At 41.5% G+C, this 20,431-nt stretch overlaps 1 protein-coding gene across 3 annotated transcripts in view; it reads right to left on the bottom strand.

The window, feature by feature from the left end:
- Positions 1–20,431, bottom strand: part of OBSCN (obscurin, cytoskeletal calmodulin and titin-interacting RhoGEF) — a 257,509-nt gene that overhangs the window by 27,158 nt on the left and 209,920 nt on the right. For all 3 annotated transcript variants that reach the window (XM_087947096.1, XM_087947097.1, XM_087947098.1), the window contains 13 exons: positions 14,948–15,056; positions 14,346–14,482; positions 13,097–13,209; positions 11,716–11,884; positions 10,548–10,629; positions 10,215–10,415; positions 9,196–9,256; positions 8,725–8,802; positions 4,654–4,826; positions 2,924–2,950; positions 2,242–2,394; positions 567–612; positions 47–124 (listed from right to left, as the gene is read on the bottom strand). In XM_087947096.1, coding sequence (XP_087803222.1) covers positions 47–124; positions 567–612; positions 2,242–2,394; positions 2,924–2,950; positions 4,654–4,826; positions 8,725–8,802; positions 9,196–9,256; positions 10,215–10,415; positions 10,548–10,629; positions 11,716–11,884; positions 13,097–13,209; positions 14,346–14,482; positions 14,948–15,056 — 1,427 coding nt within the window. The remainder of the gene's footprint in view (positions 1–46; positions 125–566; positions 613–2,241; positions 2,395–2,923; positions 2,951–4,653; positions 4,827–8,724; positions 8,803–9,195; positions 9,257–10,214; positions 10,416–10,547; positions 10,630–11,715; positions 11,885–13,096; positions 13,210–14,345; positions 14,483–14,947; positions 15,057–20,431) is intronic.

Genomic DNA, 20,431 nt, shown 5'->3' with positions numbered 1-20,431 from the left:
AGTGAAGCCAAAATAACTGTGCATCGGGGTAGAGCTGTTTACTAACCTGCCATTTGCTTCGGGATACAAAAAAGTTGAGCGGTTTTGTCTCAATAAAATGAGCCTCTTCAGATGGGGGTTTGTGCTGAAAAGGAATATATCAGTTTGAAAATAAATTCCGGGTCATATCTTCAAACACCCAGCAAATATCCCAATTTATTTGAAAACCAGAGCTTCTAGCATTTGTCTGGAATTGTTCATTTCTTAAAAAAAAAAAAAAAAACCAAGCCACCAGGTCAAAAAACAGCATTGTTCCTTTAAATTCTTGCTGTAAATTACACATTTTGGGAGAAGCCTTCACTTTGACATAGATCGTCTTAGCAAAGGTATCCTCCAAATTGGGGAGGTTAAAAAATTAATATGGAAATTGCAACTATGCAACCAGAGCCCTGTGCCTTTGGGCTGCCACCTTGACTTTTTTTAATCTCACCACCCCCACAGTCATCCCTGCAGTCCAGATTGGGGGGAAAGAGGCATAAGAATCCAAATTTGATTCTTCCAGTCCCTCAACAGCAATTAAAACTTACAGAAAACCAGGGATGAGAGAGGCATTCCATCGCACTTGGCCTGGTTCTGTAAAGAGAAACAATAAACCAGGTTCTACTTGATATGTCAAGGAACAGCTGTGTATTCAAAGAATATTTCAACGACTCTGATGTCTCTGGAAAGAACTGATTTCGAACAGAAAGGTTTAATATGGTAACTGGCAAAGGTCTCATGGGGTTGTGTGAATTCAGGCTAGGATCACCAGCACTGTGTTCATTCTCTGAAATCTCTTCTTTGGCAGCTTTTGCCATCCACCAATGTATGCCTTGATCTGTTCCACTTTTGGACCTAATTGTCCGCTTCTAAAAAATATTTCACACTTTTCAAATTTTTAAATCTTAAATTATTCAGTTTTTAATGTTTTATTCTATTGATTAAACTGTATACTGTCCAGAACTGTGAGTTTAGATAAGGTTTGATATATCAGCCAATCAATCAATGATATAGGTTTACAAATTTCAAGAATTTTCTAGGATAATGGACTTTGGAGAAGCAGTATAGGGAGAGCATGGGTGAGAATATTTGTAGCTCAGGGTTGAACCGTGGCGTTGCTGGTGCACTCTGAGGCTGGTGATTTTCTTGTGGACATTTCATGACTCAGCTAAGTAACAACATCAGTGCTAGAAGGGAGTGGGGTTGGAGGAGGGAGGAGGAGGAGGAGGAGGAGGAGGAGGAGGAGGAGGAGGAGGAGGAGGAGGAGGAGGAGGAGGAGGAGGAGGACAACAACAACAGTGTTTGGTGTTCTCTGAGCTTGGGTGTTTTCTTGCAGACATTTCATGACCTAACTAGGGAACATCATCAGTGTTGGAAGGGAGGAGAGCTTGCTGTGGGGAGGAAGGGGAGAAGGATTGTGGGGTCCTTGGTGCTCTCTGAGTTTGGAGGTTTCCTTGCAGACATTCCATGACCCAATATCATCAGTGCCAGAAGCGAGTGGGGTTGGCTCTCGTTTTATATAATAGCACCTTACCCTGTCTGTGTTGGAGTAAACAATTGCCTAATCAAGGAACCCTCAAGGCTACTCCCATCAAGACTGACAGGGCAAGGTGCTATTATATAAAACGAGAGCCAACCCCACTCGCTTCTGGCACTGATGATTTATGTTTATTTATTGGAATTTGTCAAAAAAAAATGAGAACAAGAATAACAAGAATAAAAATACAATGACACAGACAATAGGCACGTCTTTAGTGCACTTATGCACGCCCCCCTCTAATAACCACTTAAGTATGAAGTAAGGTCCACAGAAGTCCATTTGTGACTGAAACTGTGATTATTGGTGGCTGAGACAACTGAATCAGGTAGGGCATTCCAGAGTTTGACATGATGTTCCCTAGTTGTGTCAGGAAACGTCTGTAAGGAAATAACCAAGCTCAGAGAGCACTGACCAAGCACAATCCTCCTTCTTCCCACAAGCGTTATTCCCTTCTAGCACTGATGATGTTCCCTAGTTGTGTCAGGAAACGTCTGCAAGGAAACCATCAAGCTCAGAGAGCACCAAGGACATCAGAGACTGCTGGCTTTTCCAGAGCCCACCTGCCCCTCAGATCTGTCCCTCTTCTAATATCCTGAAGGAAAGACTTCATATATTAGAAATACCTCTCCTTCCTAGGCTATCTCTCTGAAATGAAAATGAGAAGTGAATATACATCCACTTACCCAGGAGCTGGTTGAAGGATTTTTTCAATAAAATCCTTGGCTTCTTTGCTCAGATGATCCCAATCAGAGCTATTCCATGCAACGATCCCATTCTGGACGTTAAGCAGGGTTGCACGGTCATTTTCCCCAGCAAAGGGAGACTTGCAGGTCAAGCTGATCATTAAAAAAAAAAAGACAAAATTTTAAAATGTTTGTATGGTCATGAACCAAAGAACTGCAAAGAAAAGGCAGAGGATGGCCATTTGTTGGTGATAAGATCTACAGGTAATCCTCAACTTGCAGCCATTTGTTTAGTGACTGTTTAATGTTGTGACGGCACTTAAAAAGTGACTTAGGACCGTTTTTCACATTTACAACCATCGCATCATTCCCATGGTCACGTGATCAACATTCAGATACTTGGCAACTGGCTCATATTTATGATGGTTGCAGTGTCCTGGGGGAGGTCACGTGATCCCATTTTGCAACTTCTGACAAACAAAGTCAACGGGGAAGCCAGATTCGCCTAAAAATGTGTTACTAACAACTGCAGTGATTCACTTAACAACTGTGGCAAGAAAGATTGTAAAATGAAGCAAAACCCATTTAACAACTGTCTTGCTTAGCCATTGAAATGTTGGACTCAATTGGGGTCATAGGTCAAGGAATTGTGTGTAACTATGATAAAGTCCCCTATGCTTACCTTAAATAGCTAATAACTCCAACTGGCCTATAAGAAAAGAAACAAATATCAGAAAAGAATCTCAGCTCCCGTAAAGCCTTGATAGACCGACCTTCCCTGGTTCTGGTGCCCTGAAACAGAATTTCTCAACTTGACAAATTTGAGATGGGTGGCCAGAATTCCCAAGCCAGCATCATCAAGTTGCCACGGTTGAGAAATCCTACCATGAGGGATGAGCTGGTTTCTTCTATTGTCAGAAGAATCTTCCATTGTTCCTTCATTTCTCAACGATACGGAGCCATGAACCAGTAAATTCTGGAGATCGATTCCAAAACACAAAAGATTAGAACACAGAACAGTGATGGAAGGGACTTCTGAGGTCTTCCAGTCCAACCCCTTGTTCAAGGCAGACCTTATATAATCCTGGTCAAATGGTTGTCCAGTCTCTTCTTGAAAACCTCCAGTAATGGAGCATCCACAACTTCTGGAGGCAGGTCGTTCCACTGGATAATTCTTCTCACTCCCAGGAAATTTCTTCTTATTTCCACCCACTACTTTTTATGACCTCTGGTGTTTTGGATAATAGATTGATTCCCCTCTTCTCTGTGACAAGTATTGGAAGAAAGTTATAATTTCTTCCCTGGTTCTTTTCTTCAGTAAACTAGACATACCCAGGTCATTCAAACACTTAGCATCTAGAGTCGACTCTTCATCATCTTCGTTGCTCTCCTCTGCACTCTTTCTGGGGCCTCAACATCCTTTTTGTATCATGGGGAGCACCACAGGATACATTATTCCAAGTGTGGCCTCACCAATGCAGCATATATGCAATGCAGTATAAGTGATACCGTCATTTCTTCTGATCTTGATGCTATCCTTCTGTTGATGCAGCTCAGGGCTGCATTGGTCCTTTTGGCAGCTACAACACCTTGTTGGCTCACTCTTAAGTGGTTGTCCACTGGTACACCTAGATCAGCCTCACAGTTGCAACTATTGACTCTATTGGTTCTATATAACTGCATTTAATTATTCCTGCCTAAATGCAGGAAGGACTTTCCTCACTACAGAAACTGCATCTTGTTAGATAGAACCCAACGTTCAAGCCTGAAGTTTGCTGGCAGTGAGAATAATCAGTGGAATGACTTGCTTTCAGGGGTTGTGGATGCTCCAACACTGGAGGTTCTTAAGAAGAGATTGGACAACCATTTGCCTGAAATGGTGCTTCCTACTTGAGCACTAGACTGGACTAGAAGACCTCCAAGGTCCCTCCCAAATCTGTTAATCTGTTCTGTTATTGTTTTTCTAGATCTTTAGCCTATCTTCTAAACGTGTTGGTTGTTCTTTCTAGTTTGCTGTCACCTACAAATTTGATGAGTTCTCTTTCTATCCCCTCATCTAGATCATTTATGAAGATGTTGAAGAATACTGGGCCCAAGACTGAACCTTGTGACACCCCACTGCTTACTTCCCTCCGTGTAGTCGTATTCCATTGAAAACTACACACCGAGTGTGGTTGGGCAGCCAGTTTTGAATGCATCTGGTGGTGATGCTATCTATCCCACATTGTTCTAGATTATGTAGATTATGGTCTATTTCATTAAATGCCTAAGCACATCCACAGCATTTTGCAAGTCTACTAATTTAGAGTTAACCTTCTTGGTTTTCCACTGATCTTCAAGAAGGCTCACCAAACGCAGTGAGGAAGGTTAGAGTAAAACTACAAGGAACAAGAAGGGAGAGGATTTCTTTACCAGACGTCCGAGGCCATTGACACTGGAGACCTGGACAGTACTTCTGGTGGGACAAATTCTGGAGATCCATAAGTGCTGTGCTGAGGCTGTGATGGATTTATCCTTTGGGCAAAGCCAAAATCACAGATCTTAATGTCATCCCTGTCAGGGTGGACCAGCAAAATGTTTGAAGGCTGTAGAAGAGAAGGATAAAGAAGAAACATCAGTATGGAAAAGAATTGAGGGATAAAACCTGTCGGCAAAAAGAGAACTCAAACTGGTTTTCCTTCCTGAAATTCTGAGGTACAAGTAGTCGTCAACTTACAGCCACAATTGAACCCCAATTTTTTGTGAGACAATTGTTCAGCAGGTTTTGCCTGTTTTATGACGTTTCTTGCCACAGTCGTTAAATGAATCCCTGAAGTGGTTAAGTGAGTAACATGGTTGTGAAGTGACTCTGGCTTCTCCATTGATTTTGCTTGTCAGTTGCAAAACGGGATCACATGACTCCTGGAAACCGCAACCATCATAAGTATGAGCCAGTTGCCAATTTTAATCACATGACCATGGGGATGCTTCAACAGTCGTAAGGGTGACAAATGATTATAAATTATTTTTTTCAGTGCCGTTGTAACTCTGAATGGTTATTAAATGTTGTAAGTTGAGGGCTACCTGTACTTCAGAAGGCCCGATTCTGTTTAAGCAACACAATATCAACAGTAGAGACCTCCAAGTTTCTAGGTTCTATAATATCTCAGGACTTAAAATGGACACTTAGCGTCCAAAACATCATTTAAAAAAAGCACAACAAAGAATGTTCTTTCTGCGCCAACTCAGAAAGCTCAGATTGCCCAAGGAGCTGCTGATACATAAAATAAAAACTCTGTGGTTTCTTCCCCCAACCCCAAAAACTTTAACCTTAGACTGTCTACTATTGACCTCACCCCTTTCCTGAGAGGTCCGTAGGGGGCGTGCATAAGCGCACCAACGTGCCTACCGTCCCTGTCCTATTGTTTCTTTTATTTTTCTTAGACATACCCATTTCATGTATTCATAACTATGTATATACTTATACCTATTATCTTGTAAACAATTGACAAAAATAAATAAATAAAATAAAATAAAAATACAGTTCTACAGAGGAATTACTGAGTCTGTCATTTGCACCTCGATAATTGTCTGGTTTGGCACAGCAACCAACAGAACAGACTTCAAAGAACAGTTAGGACTGTAGGGAAAACAAACGAACAAACAATGGCAAACAGCCTGACTTCCATTGAGGACCTATATACTGCAGGGGTTAGAAAGAGGGCTGAGAAAGTATCTATAGACCCTCACATCCTGGACATAAATTGTTTCAACTCTTCGCTCAAGACAATGCACTGCACACCAGAACAGACACAAAGACATTTCCTCCCCCTCCCCCATGCTATCACTCTGCTAAACAACTACCGTATATGCCGGCGTATAAGACGACCCGGCGTATAAGACGACCCCCCAACATTTCCACTCAAAATATAGTTTGTTATATACTCGCCCCTCTTCCGACGCCTTCCACTTTGCACTTTTTTTTTTTTTTTTGAGGCACTTTTGCGCACCGTGGAAGCGAATCCCGTGAAGCCGAAGGAGCAGCCAGCCTTCTCCCAGCTCCCAAGGAAGCGAGGCTCGCACCGCCCGGGCTCCGCTGAGGTATCCGGCTGGGGCTGTCAGGAGTTGTTACCGCTGGCGCGGCTCATGTGGCTCCAGTCCCGCATTGCCTCGGGAAGGGAAAGGCAAAAGGAAGAGCAGCAGCGGCGCTTTGCAATGGCAGCAGCGGCTCCTGGTTTTGCCTTTCCCTTCCCGAGGCAACGCGGGACTGGAGCCGAGCGGAGCCGCGCCAGCGGTAATAACTCCTGACATCCCCAGCCGGATACCTCAGCGGAGCCCGGGCGGTGCGAGCCTCGCTCTTCCTTGGGAGCTGGGAGAAGGCTGGCTGCTCCTTTCGGCTTCACGGGATCTTCGCTTCCACGGTCGAAAGTGCCTCTCAGCCACAGGCAGCCGCAGTGCTTCCCAATTACTATTTGCCGGGCGTATAAGACGACCTGGCATATAAGACGACCCCCCCAATTGGAGGCATGTTTTTCAGGGCAAAAAAGTCGTCTTATACGCCGGCAAATACGGTAATTCCCACAGCTCTGTCTTATGACCTAGATGCTAGGATATTAAACCACGTCGTAGGTCTGCATTTACTTACTATCCTCCTCATCTGTCCTATTAGCTACCCCTTTAGCATCTGATGACTATCACTTTGCTGCTTGTATCTTATGATTTATGTTGATTGCTTTTATTTAGTAACCTAATGATTTATCTTGATTGCTTTCGTATGCGATGACTATCCCTGAGTGTTGTATCCAGGGGTGGGCTACTACCAGTTTGCACCGGTTCGAGCGAACAGGTTGTTAATTTTATGGCTAGTTCGGCAAACCGGCAAATTCAACCCCTGGCTGGCCCTGCCCACCCCACTCTCCCACGACTCCCTACGCGGCCCATTTTGGATTGCAGGTAAGTTCAGGGGCCACGTGGAGGCTCAGGGTGGGCGAAAAACCGGCAATGGGCCTGTTTCCAGCCTCCAAAGAGGCTCCGGAGCCCAGGGAGCCCGTTTTTGCTTTCCTGGAGGCTCAAGGGAAGCCTCCAGAGAGTGAACCCCCCCCCCACACACCTTGGTGCAGGAGGCCGACTAGGCCACACCCACTCAGCAACTGGGCAGAGAAATGGTTGTTAAATTTTCTGAAGCCCACCCCTTGTCGTATCTATGATTTACGATGATTGTATTTTATGATTATGATTATAATTAGTGCTTGTATGTACACTGTGAGCTTATGCACTGGAGACAAATTCTTGGCCAAGAAAGAATGTTCTATTCTATTCTATTTCTCCTTGTGGTCCATTGGAGATGGAAGAGATGGAAGAGAGATGGTGGGAACTGGCCAGAAGAAGGAATAGAGAGAATTGGCCAAGAAAGAAGACGTGGCTCTTAGCAGCTTCATTCCTAGATGGCAGCTCAGCCTAACTGGGGAGAAATGGGGGAGGAAGGATTTATTATTGTTGTAATTATTAATTATTCATTATCAATTATCAAGTATTATACACAAAAATGACAGTGTACACAGCAAACGAGATAACCACGCTGGGTTTCGTATCACAAATCACTAGTCGATCACTTCCCAAGCGTTTAGGACCGCGTGATGTATCGGCGGATTATGCGGGCAGATCCCAGTAAGGTGGCCTTCTGCAGCTGACCAACGGTGATCTTGTCAGCGCCAATTGTTTCCAAGTGCTTGCCTAGGTCTTTAGGCACAGCACCCAGTGTGCCCAGTACCACTGGAACCACCTGCACTGGTTTATGCCAGAGTCTCTGCAGTTCGATTCTCAAGTCCTGATATCTGGTGACTCTTTCAAGTTGCTTCTCGCCGATTCTGCTGTCACCAGATAGGGCAATGTCGACGATCCACACTTTTTTCTTCTCCACAAACATGATATCCGGGGTATTGTGTTCCAGAACTCTGTCAGTCTGTATTCGGAAGTCCCACAGTAGTTGTTTATTATTATTATTATTATTATTATTATTATTATTATTATTATTATTATTATTATTATTATTATTATTATTATTATTATTATTATTATTATTATTGTTGTTGTTGTTGTTGTTGTTGTTGTTGTTTTACTTTAATTTTGTCTTGTTTTTTTCTTTTAAATTTTATATTTTATCTTATATCCTGCCTTTATTATTTTTACAAATAACTGAAGATGGTGAACACATCCAACACACCTTCTTTATCCTAACTTCCCCACAACAACAACCCTGTGAGCTGGGTTGGGCTAAGAGTGATAGGCCAAAAGTCACCTAGCCAGCTTTCACACCTAGGGCAGAACTAGAACTCAACATCTCTTGATGATTGGCCTAAAACCATCCAGTGGCTTTCATACCTAAGGCAGGGCTAGAACTCAATGTCTCCTGGTGATTGGCCCAAAGTCAGCCCGCTGGCTTTCATGCCTAAAATGGGACTAGACATTAGATAGGTGCAAGCTTCCAATTTTCATAAAAGTTACCTTGATGTCCAAATGTAATATTTCATTGCTGTGAAGATACAGGATGCCTTCTAGAAGTTGCTTGATGTAGAATTTGACCTATTTCAGAAGGGGGAAGGTGAAGTTATTCAGGTCACATTAAAAAAAAGTCTGTAGAGATTCTCAGTCATCCAGGTCATGGTTGCCCTAAGCTGCTTGGGAGAAAAGTTAAACACAGATCCTTCTAGCACTGATCGTGTTACCTAGTTTGGTCATGAAATGTCTGCAAGAAAACCAACAAGCTCAGTGAGCATCAAGGACCCCACAATTCAACTCTGAGCTACATATAATCAGTATTGAGAATTATATTTGGGCTGGCTGGAGATAACGGAAGTTGAGTCTATAACACCAGAAAGAAATGAACTGGGGAAGGAATTCAACTGAATTCAACTATCCTTGTTTGTCTTAAAATATTTGGTCCTTTCCCTAAAATACAGGAGGAAGGATTCTCACCTCTGCTTCTGTCACCTTGTTCTTCTTGTACAGTCGGTCCAGAAGATCTTCATTGGAACATCTAATCCATTAAGGAATGTGGACCAAGCCATTGAAAGGGTTAAACAACTAAATGTAGATTGTTTTCAAATAATCCTCCAACAATTAACTCTCTCCATCTGCCCAAATAATTCAAACCAAGAAAGAGGGACTGGCCCAAGACATTTGACACCCTTGTGGTTGCAAGATGGGACTTGATGAACTGATAGAAGAGAACACCTGTAGCTCAGGGTTGAACTGTTGGTTCTTTGATGCCCTTTGTGCTTGGTGGTGTTCTTGCAGAAAACCACCTTCGGTTCTACAGTGGAGTCGGAATCTAACGTCAGCAATGATGATGTTGCCTAGTTTGGTAATGAAACACCTGTCAGAATACTACCAACCTTGGAGAGCACCAAGGACCTCACAGTTCCTCTCCTTTTCCTTCTCCTTCTCCTTTCCATAAACCCCACTCTCTTCTAGCACTGATGATGTTCCCTAGCTAGACCATGAAATGTCTCCAAGAAAGCTCAGAGAGCACCAAGCAAGGACCTCTCCTCCTCCTCCTCCTCCTCCTCCTCCTCCTCCTCCTCCTCCTCCTCCTCCTCCTCTTCTTCTCCACAGCTCTCTCCCTGCTAGTGCTGATGATGTTCCTTAGTTGGGTCATGAAATGTGTTCAAGAAAGCCACCACCTCAGGGAACACCGAGGATCCCATTATTCAATGCTGAGCTACAAATATTCTCTTCTATCAGCTTATACCATACTGAGAAACAGGCATGTGAGAAAGAAATTCAAAATAAGGCTACTTTGATGGTTTTAAGATGGGATAGAAACCAACTTGGAGAAGCTTTCAAGATTGTTACAAACGGCAAAGGAGCATTTAGTGGTGCCTGTTTTTTGACCTAGCCCACCTTGGCAAGGAATAAGCACTGAGGACTAGTGCCTTAACACCATCTCCTTTCATATCTTTCTTTATTACTCTTTTCAGGGGCAAAAAGGATACAGTTCCAAAATAAGAATTAAGGTTTTCCGTGTTTCAAACTGGTCCAGCAGTTGAGTAATTCGATCATGGGAAAGTTGGACTAGAATATCTCTTTCCCGATAAGCCTGCTCTCTCGTTCGACTTCGCAGCGGGATGAATTTCGCTGCACAAGCCACACGGTTGGCTTTATGGATGACTCTCTTGAGAATGCTGAAGGAGCCCCTGAAAACCATTAAATATTCAGAGAATAAAGGGATATACTCAAATCTCAAGTTTGGGAAAAAAGGGTTCCCTTAGTGTCATATTTTCCACCAAAATAATAGTGGATGCTAAGGGGAAAAAAATCATTTTTACCTTCCTATTTCCTGTTTAACCTCGTAGAAAGAATGAAGTTTCCTTCGTGGGCTTCGCTTCTTCGCCTCTTGACTTTTCTTGTCTACAATAATCAGAATAAGAATCAAAGTGGCAACAATGACAGAAATGCTATTTGGCTTCCAAGCAAGAACTGGTGGGACCATCAAATACAGGTAGTCCTCGGCTTACGACCACAATGGAGCCCCAAATTTCTGTTGCTAAGCAGACAGTTGTAAAGTGAGTTTTGTGCCTTTTTACAACCGTTCTTGCCATACTTGTTAAGTGAATCACTGCAGATGTTAAGTTAGTGGCACGGTCGTTAAGTGAATCTGGCTTTCCTGTTGACATTTCTTTTCAGGAGGCCACAAAAGGGGATCAAATGACCCTGGGGCAACCATCATAAATACAAGTCAATATTTATTAGCAACTGACTCATAATATGAAATAAGAAAGATTAAATAAGTCAGTGGAAGCAAAAGGTTTTCAAAGGAAAAAACCCAAGAAAATCCAACTGCTTTTTGGAAAAAGCACCTTGGGGAGAACTGGGCGATTGAGAATCTACACAGACCTTTCACGAAGGAGCTGGAGAAAAAAAGACAAAATACAAGGAGCTGTCTGTAAGGGGCCATGGAGATCTTCTAGCCTAGCCCCCTTCCCAGCCTGGAGCCTCTACCCTAGGCCAGGCAAACGGCAGCCTCTTCTTCTTCAGTGATGGCACACTCACAGCTGTTCCATTAATTGCTGTCTAGACAGGATCTTTCTTTGATAAGTATCAACCCTTTCTTTTGCCCTGACCTTGGGTGCTTTGGAGTATAGGTTGATCCCCATCTTCTCTGTGACAGTCCCTAAATATCAGGGGTGGGCAACTATGGCCCTTTTATGAATTATGGACTTCAACTCCCAGAATTCCTGAGCAAGCCATGCTAGCTCAGGAATTTTGGGGAGTTGAAGTCCACAAGTCATAAAGGGGCCATAGTTGCCCACCTCTGCTAAATATTGTCTCCCCCAAATCCTTCTCTTCTTTAAATTAGTTCCCTCAATCGTCCACTGTACAGTTTAGCCTCCAGAGAGAAAGAAGGGAGGGGAGGGAGGAGGGAAGGAGGGAGGGAGGGAGGGAATGAAGGAAAATAAAGAATAAATGAGAAGAAAAGCCACCAAGTCAGCATACCTTCCTGCACCACCAGCTCCGCTTTGCAGACCACCTCCCCTCCAGCGTTTTTAGCCATGCAAGCGTAGACTCCTCCATCCTCGGCCCGAGTGTTGTAGAGGACCAGAGAGTAGCTAGTGCTTTCGTTGGACTGGTAGATCCTTTCGCTGTCCAGCAACAAGGAAATTCCCTAGAAGGAAACGAGGGAAGCCGGTAAAATAAGGTAGATACCTGCAATTCTGGCCCTTCACTTGGGCCTCAGGCAGGGGCAGCCCCATCTAAATTCTTGGTTTAAGAATATATATCTGGGGAAGGCTTGCACCAAGATGGAAGAAGGACTTACGATACAATATTTATAAACTGAGGTAGTCCTCGACTTACAATGAGAGTTCAAAGTTACAACAGCACTAAAAAAAGGGACTTAGGACTGTTTTTCACATTTATGACCATCGCATCATCCCCATGGTCATATGATCAAAATTCAGATGCTGGGCAACTGACTCATATTTATGACGGGTTGCAGTGTTCCCAGGGTCACGTGATCCCTTTTTGCAACCTTCCTGTAAGCGAAGTCAATGGGGAATCCAGATCCAGTTAATAGACGTGTTACTGGCTTAACAACTGCAATGATTCATTCTACAACTGTGACAAGAAAGCAAGTAAAATGGGTCACAATTCATTTAACAACGGTCTCTCTTGGCAACAGAAATCTTGGGCTCAGTTGCAGTTATAAGTCAAGGACTCTCTGTATTATAATATTTACGACGGTTGCAGTGCCCCGGGGTCTTGGAATCCCCTTTTGCTGCCTTCTGCAAAAGTCAATGGAGGGAGCCAGATTCACTTAACAACCATGCGACTAACTTAACTTCAAGGATTCGCTTAACAGGCATGGCAAGAAAAGTTTGCAATATGGAGCAAAATTCACTTAACAACTGCCTCGTTTAGTAACAGAAATTTGGGTCTCAATTGTAACCGTAAGTTGAGGTCTACCTGTAATTACTTTTTTTTTTCTAAATCCACACAGCATATTTTTTTCTATCAACAAAGGGGTCTGTAGCAGAGGTGGATATTCAGCAGGTTCTGACCAGTTCTGGAGAACTGGTAGCAGAAATATTGAGTGGTTGGGAGAACCGGCAAATGCCACCTCTGACTGGCCCCGCCAACCCCATCTCTTCTCTGCCTCCCATTGAGTCCCAGGCTGGGTCTTCTTTGGTTGCCCTGCGCAGGAGAACGGAGCTGGAAAGCAGGTTAGTGGGGTGGGGAGGGAAGGGGGATTTTGCAGTATCCTTCCCCTGCCACGCCCACCAAACCACACCCACAGCAAAAAATTTCAATCCTGCCACTGGTCTGTAGCCATTTCTTTTTTTATTTCCACCCAGGTTTGGGGATGTTTTTGACGTACCTTGAACCACCCGACAACTGGCTGAGGATTGCCTTCAATGATGGCTTGGAACTTGGCCATTTCCCCACACCGAACCTGGACATCCTCAAGGGGCACCTGCATGTATGGTGGACCTAAATAAAAGAAAAATGTGAAGTGCAGTTGGACAGATCTAGCGCTTGATTATTTTCTTGCAGATGTTTCATGACCTGACTAAGCAACGTCATCATTGCTAGATGGGAGTGGGGTGTGCTCTCAGTGGTTTAAGTAGAACTATTCTATTTTCAGGAGGAGAAAGGAGAAAGCAACCAGAGTCATGATAAGACTTGTACCATGAACTGTTTAAACAACGTTTGGGTTTCGGGGGGCCCTTCTTGTATCTGTGGGGTCCTTGGTGCTCTCTGGGCTCGGTGGTTTTCTTGCAGCATGGAGATGGGGCTTTTAGAGAGGGAGAGGAGGAGAAAGAGGAGCTGGAGGAAGAAGAGGAAGGGAAAGGGGGAAGGAGAGGGAGAGGAGGAGGACAGGAGGGAAGGAAGGAAGGGAGATGGACTACAACAACTGTGGATGCTCTCTGAGCTTAGTGGTTTTCTTGCACACATTTCTTGACCCAACTAGCTAACATCATCAATGCTAGAAGGGAAGATGGGGTCGTGGAGAGGGGGGGAGGGGGAGGAGAAGGAGGGAATGGGTGGATGGTGTCTTTCATGTTCTCTGAGTTTGGTTGTTTTGATGCAGACATTTCATAACCCAAATATGTAACATCATCAGTGCTAGATGGGAGAAGGATTTGCTCTTATGTAATAGACTAGCGGACTATTGAAAAGAGGGAAATTGTCTCAATCTTCTTCCGCTGTGTATTTGTCCATGCATGTGTTATCCAGTCTGCAACCTTCATTTATTCAACTCCAACATTAAAAGCCTTGTATTGCTCCGGATTGCTCCGCATCTGCAATAAGGTGATTTATCTCATGACACCATTGCGCAGATGCTGTTTTGTGTCTTTCATTGTGTCCTTGATTTCAAAATGCAGCACAACCCACACTGTCCCCCTCCCTTCACAGGTGATAATGTGGGGTTAGAACTAGGTAGCCCTATAATCTTGAAAATCTGAATAGCTAGAAACACAGTTCAACCTAGCCTTGAAACTTCATTTTGTTTTGGTCCACATGGAGTCATAGAACATAGAATATTATTGTTGAAAGGAACCCTGGAGATCATCAAAGTCCAACCCCTCACCTTGAGGCCACGTCAACAGATAAGAATCTCTTACTTGTGACACTCTTTTCGCCTTTTTTATCAACACAGGTTCTCTCTGCGATGCCCTCAGAGGCTTCCCTGGCTAAATCCAAAATGTTCTCTGTTCCTTCATTCCTGAACCACGGCACCTCCGCCATCATTTCGAAGACCCTTGACAATTGAAACCAAGAAGCAGACTTATGACCAGGAATGAGGAGATGAAACAATCAAACTTCAGAGACAGGTAACCCCTGACTTACAACTAAAATGGAGCCCAAAATTTCCATTGCTGAGCGAAACTGTTGTTAAGTGAGTTTTATCCCCATTTTCTTGCCACAGTTGTTAAGTTGGTAATGTGGTTGTTAAGCGAATCTGGCTTCCCCATTGACTTTGCTTGTCACAAGATTGCAAATGGGATCGCGTGACCCCCGGAATTCTGCAACCGTCATACCTATGAGTCAGTTGCCTCATGTCTTAATTTTGAATACCTGACCATGGGGATGCCATAATGGTTGTAATTGTGAAAAACGGTCATAAGTCACTTTTTTCAGTGCCTTTGTAACTTCAAACAGTCACTAAATGAACGGTTGTAAATCAAGGACTACTTGTAGGTTTAAAGAAATTCAGCAAACTTACTTGGCAGAGAGAATAGCACATTCAGACACACTTTTCTCTTGGGGAATGATGTTTGTTTCCCTGGTCAATGTGTCACTTTCTCCGGTTTTGCCAGCAGGCGCTTGCAGTTCTGATAGTCACAAAAATAGAAATATTTAGATTAGTTGCTGCTAGAAATAAAGTGTTTTATCAGTTACTATCTCAACCCTACAGAAAAATACTGCACTGTTTTTAAACTTAACACTGCTAATGTTTGTACTCTTTTGTTCACTTTTCTTAAAAATCAGTGTTTTCTCTTATTTCAGTCTTAAATTCTATGGAATTTGCATTTTTATGATCTTTTATTTTGTTTTAATTGCTTTGGTGCTTATTTGCTGATAAATAGATTAAAACAGTGCTGCAAACCAAACCTGTCAGTGACCTTGGGTCAGCCCCTCTCTCTCAACCCAACCCATCTCACAAGATACTTGTGATGGAAAAAACAGGAGGCAGGACTATAAAATATGTTCGCCATCTTGAGTTATTGGGATACAAATAAATAATGAGAAGGAAGGAAGGAAGGAAGGAAGGAAGGAAGGAAGGAAGGAAGGAAGGAAGGAAGGAAGGAAGGAAGGAAGGAAGGAAGGAAGGAAGGAAGGAAGGGATATTTTTTTTAACCATTCTCCATTTGACAAGAAATATTGTGTATATCATCTGCTGTTTAGCTGTAATCATCGCCATTGAAAAATAATGTCCATTGTTGGTCCATCTACCATATTCAATTGCATGTGGGGGTAAAAAATTGTGCCCCCAGCCCCCCCACAAAATGATAGACAGAACAGTGGAACAAAGGAGCAATAAATGAAGTGCTCTGTAGCCTTCAGTGTGTGATGGTGCAGAAGAATCTGACTTCCGTTTGGTTATCTGAGATGGAGAATAAAATGTCCTTTATCATCACAAAAACATTCTAGTTGTGTATTTCCTCCATAGTGGAGCTCTACAACTGCATCAAAACTGCTTCTGGACACACACAGGGCTTCCTTAATTTCCACTTTAGGTGAAATGACAGGTTTTTTTGATACCCTGCCATGGGGGAATCCTATCCTATCTTTCTGGCCCCTGAAATCCAGATGGTGACCAAAACAATGATGGCATCTAAGCTTCTCCTGTTTTCTTACGAGCACTTGTGTCTGCAATATGGTTTTAAAAATGGGGCATCAATCATATCTTCATGGCTCCCATCTTGGCTTTTGGGGTCACATCCTGCATCCATTTTCATTTCAGAGAAATGACCATTAGCTCAGAAGAAGGAGGCTCCAAAACTCACTGGAGAAGATCTACATAGAAGATCTTTAACCTAAGAAGTTAGTTAGTTACTTTATTTATTTATTTGTTTGTTTGTTTGTTTGTTTGTTTATTTATTTATTTATTTATTATTTATTTATTTATTTATTTATTTATTTATTTATTTATTATTTATTTATTTATTTATTTATTATTTATTTATTTATTCATTCATTCATTCATTCATTCATTTATTTATTATTTATTTATTTATGTCAATTGCTTACAAGATAATAGGTATAATAAAAACATAGTTATGAATACGTGGATACATATAAATAAAAAAATAAGAAAAATAAAAAGAAACAATAGGACAGGGACGGTAGGCACGTTGGTGCGCTTATGCACGCCCCCTACAGACCTCTTAGGAAAGGGGTGAGGTCAATAGTAGACAGTCTAAGGTTAAAGTTTTTGGGGTTTGGGGAAGAAACCACAGAGTCAGGTAGAGTATTCCAGACATTGACCACTCTGTGGCTGAAGTCGTATTTCCTGCAATCAAGTTTGGTGCGGTTTACCTTGAGTTTGTATCTATTGTGTGCTCTTGTATTGTTATGATTGAAGCTGAAGTATTCATTGATAGGTAGGACATTGCAATGTATGATTTTATATACTATACTTAGATTGGACCGAAGGCGGTGTAGTTCTAGATTTTCTAGGTCTAGCATTTCGAGTCTGGTGGCATAAGGTATTCTGCAACAAGTAGAGGAGTGGAGAACTCTTGTGAAATATTTCTGGACTTTCTCAACTGTGTTAGTATCAGATACGTAAGTTCTTAGGATGCCTATAGTACTACCTCAACTGACAAACTTTTTCAGATGTGGACTATCAAGTTAATCTGCTGATCCAGCAAGAGTTGGGTTTCTCCAATTTGAAGAGGCTCTATAGATCTGTAGAATATCTAAGGCCTTGATGCTCTTGAGATGCTATTGGGCCTCTTCAGCTCCTAAGGAAGTGTTCCACTGGAAGCATCTTTGGAGTTATGGAGTCTCCAAATGGAAAAGGATCCAAGATTTGAATCTGTAATCACTGGGAATAGAAAGTTATGGTTTGGTGTAGACTTCATGACATGACATGGTCCTCTTTTTTAAGAATAGGAGAAGAAATTACAAAAAGAGAACTTGAAATATTACAGTGAAATTAGGAGGACCTGGATGTAGATTTTGCTTAGGGTTTGCTTAGGAACACCTTTGTAGAAGAAGATTACTTTTCCCAAAATAGTTTAACAGATCTTGAGTAGATCCCCAGATCAACACTGCAGATGGAACAATATCTTTTCCTATTCAGGACAGTAGATTAGTTTGTTCTTTAGTTTAATCTATTGTTAGTGTTAGGGATATACCCTAGCAGAATGTGCACAGCAGTCAGGCAGTCAGGCGAATATGAGAGAAAGCATTTTTTAGTTTTCACACTCAGTAAAAACGGATACACTGTCTTAGTTGAATAGTTTATTCCATTAAGAGTTTAGCAGAGTCAAACAGTCCAAATATCATTCACTAGTGTTCAGTCAGTTCAGTCCGGAGATTGTTCAATTGCAAAAATCCAGTGTCAAAAAAAGTCAGTTAACTTACAATGTCAATCCATAAATCAGTCCAGTAAATATCTTCTCAAAGTAGATTAGATATGCAGCATTCAAAACTCTTTCCTCCTTCGACGTCAGCAACAGGGAACACGCAGAACAATCAACCATCAACCCAGTAGCAATCCAGGTTCTCTAGCTCCCTCTTATGGCAGTTTCTCAACCGCACCCAAATTATATCATTTAGAGTTTAAAGTGGAAAACACATTTAAACTTTGCTATCATGGTTTATATATTATTTACCCAAACAACGTTAGGTAACTATGGTTATTCCTAACATACTCCCCTTTTGGGTAACATAAAAATATATACATCTCTTTACAATCTTAACCCATAATCATCACAACTTTCTTTGTGTTTGATTGAACCTTGGGCCTTCGTAAATTGATCAGCTATATTGTTTTCAGACATACAATATTCCAGTCTTATCAAATTACTTTGTACAGATTGCCTTACATTTAGATATCTAAGATCTGTATGCTTAGTTCTCGTTTTCACAGCAATATTTGTAGCCATTCGTATGGCTGCTTGATTGTCCTCATATACTACAATGGAATCATTTACATTTATTCCCATATCCATTAACAATTGTTTATAAAGAATTAAATCAGTACACAACAAAGATAGACATGAAAATTCTGCTTCCATTGTAGACATACTTATATGTTGCTGTCTAATTGACCTCCAACCAATCAGTGCCTTTCCTAACAGTATAGCCATACCTGAAGTTGATTTCCTAGTGTTTATGTCTATTGCAAAACTTGCATCAGCATATGCACTTAAAATCAGATCATCTTTTGGCTCCAAATACAATGCATAGTGCATTGTCCTTTTAAGATATCTTAATATATGTTTTGTCACTTGCCAGTGTCGTTCAGTAGGTTCAGCGTGGAATCATGCCAATGGATTAACGCAATATGCAATATCTGGCCTTGACCAATTACTAATGTACGATAGACTACCAATTAGCGATTGATAGATAGTTTTATCAAACTTTGGACTTTGAATATCAGTGTGGCTAAATTCTTGACTCATTGGAGTTTTAGCCGGCTTACAAAGTTCCATCTTGTATGTTTTTAGTAATTGCTAAATCTTATCCTCTTGAGATATCTTATAGCCACTTTTGGTTTTATTTATGGTTAATCCTAGATACTGCTTTATCTCTCCTAGTTGCTTTATTTTTATCTTCTTACCTAATAATGATATTATTTCAGTAGCTTCATTATTAGTTTTTGTGATTAAGGCAATATCATCAATGAATAATAATAACAATGATACTGTTCCATTAGTCTCTCTCTTAAATAAACATGAATCAGCTAAACCTGCTTTAAACCCTATATTGTTTAACTCCTTAACAATATATTGGTTCCATTCGTAACCAGATTGTTTTAATCCATAGAGACTCTTTTTAAGCTTCCAACAGTCATTATTTGTTCTATCGTTCTTAATTCCTACAGGTTTATTTAGGTATATTGTGTGCTGCAATGGTGCATGCAGATAGGCAGTTTCTACATCTAAATGATTTATGATATAGTTCTTCTTAGCTGCCCACACTAAAGCTGCTCTCAAGGTTGTTGCTTTTAGACTCGGTGCAAATACTTTGTCATAATCACTTGCAGTTTGATTAAATCCTTGAGCTACCAACCTAGCCTTATGGGTAACAGTTCCATATTTACCTGTTTTCAATTTAAATATCCATTTACAGCCAATAGATTTTTTACCTGGAGGTAATTTAACGTTTTCATAAACTTCCATTTGTTTCAGTTAATTTAGTTCCTTCTCCATCGCTCTATGCCAATTTTCTTGATCCTTTGCAGGATACATTCTAAGTTCTTCAACAGTAGTTGGAACTTTACTAACTTGGCAAACTACACTTGCTTGGTACCTGTCAGGTGGTCTGGTTTCACGTGTTGAACGTCTAGGTATTATAGGGCTTACAGGTGGACTTTCATGTACTACTTGTTCCTGTTTATCTACCTCATCCTGTTCATCTATTCTTTCCTGTTCTGGTTTTATGAGCTCTTCCTGTACTTCTTCTTTAATTGTACTCTTTTGCTTACTGATATATTGTTTTGATCTTCTATAGGTTTCTATGATTATATCCTTACTTGAATTTTGCTCCAGTTTTTCCCATCCTACATGTTCAAGGAATTGTGCACTAGCACTACAGTAAACGCTAGATGTACCTTTCCCACAGAATCTGTATGATTTGTGATTAGATTCATAACCGACAAAGAATAACTTTTTAGCCCTATGCTGCCCCTTATGTCTCAGTTGTGTAGGAATATGCACCCATGCTGGTGCTCCAAATGTGTGCATGTAGCTTAGGTTAGGTTTTCTACCATGCCACCGTGTGAATGGTAATTCACCTGTTGTTGTGTTAACAACATTATTTAATATATGATTACCACACATTATTGTTTCTTCCCACAAAGTTTCAGGTAATCCTGAATCCGACAACATAGTACGAGCCATTGCCTGTATTGTTTGGCCTAGACTTTCTATAAAGGAATTATGTTGTGGCCTATATGGTGCAGACTTTTTATGTTCAACACCTGCCATCTTCAGTCTATTTTGGAATTTTTTATTTATAAATTCCATACCAT

Source organism: Notechis scutatus, chromosome Z (genome assembly GCF_049901735.1).
Source record: "Notechis scutatus isolate UNSWTSFEM ecotype Mainland chromosome Z, rNotScu1.2, whole genome shotgun sequence".
Classification (NCBI taxonomy): domain Eukaryota; kingdom Metazoa; phylum Chordata; class Lepidosauria; order Squamata; family Elapidae; genus Notechis; species Notechis scutatus.
Note: the sequence above shows the minus strand (reverse complement) of the source record. Positions and strands in the feature narration are given on the sequence as shown.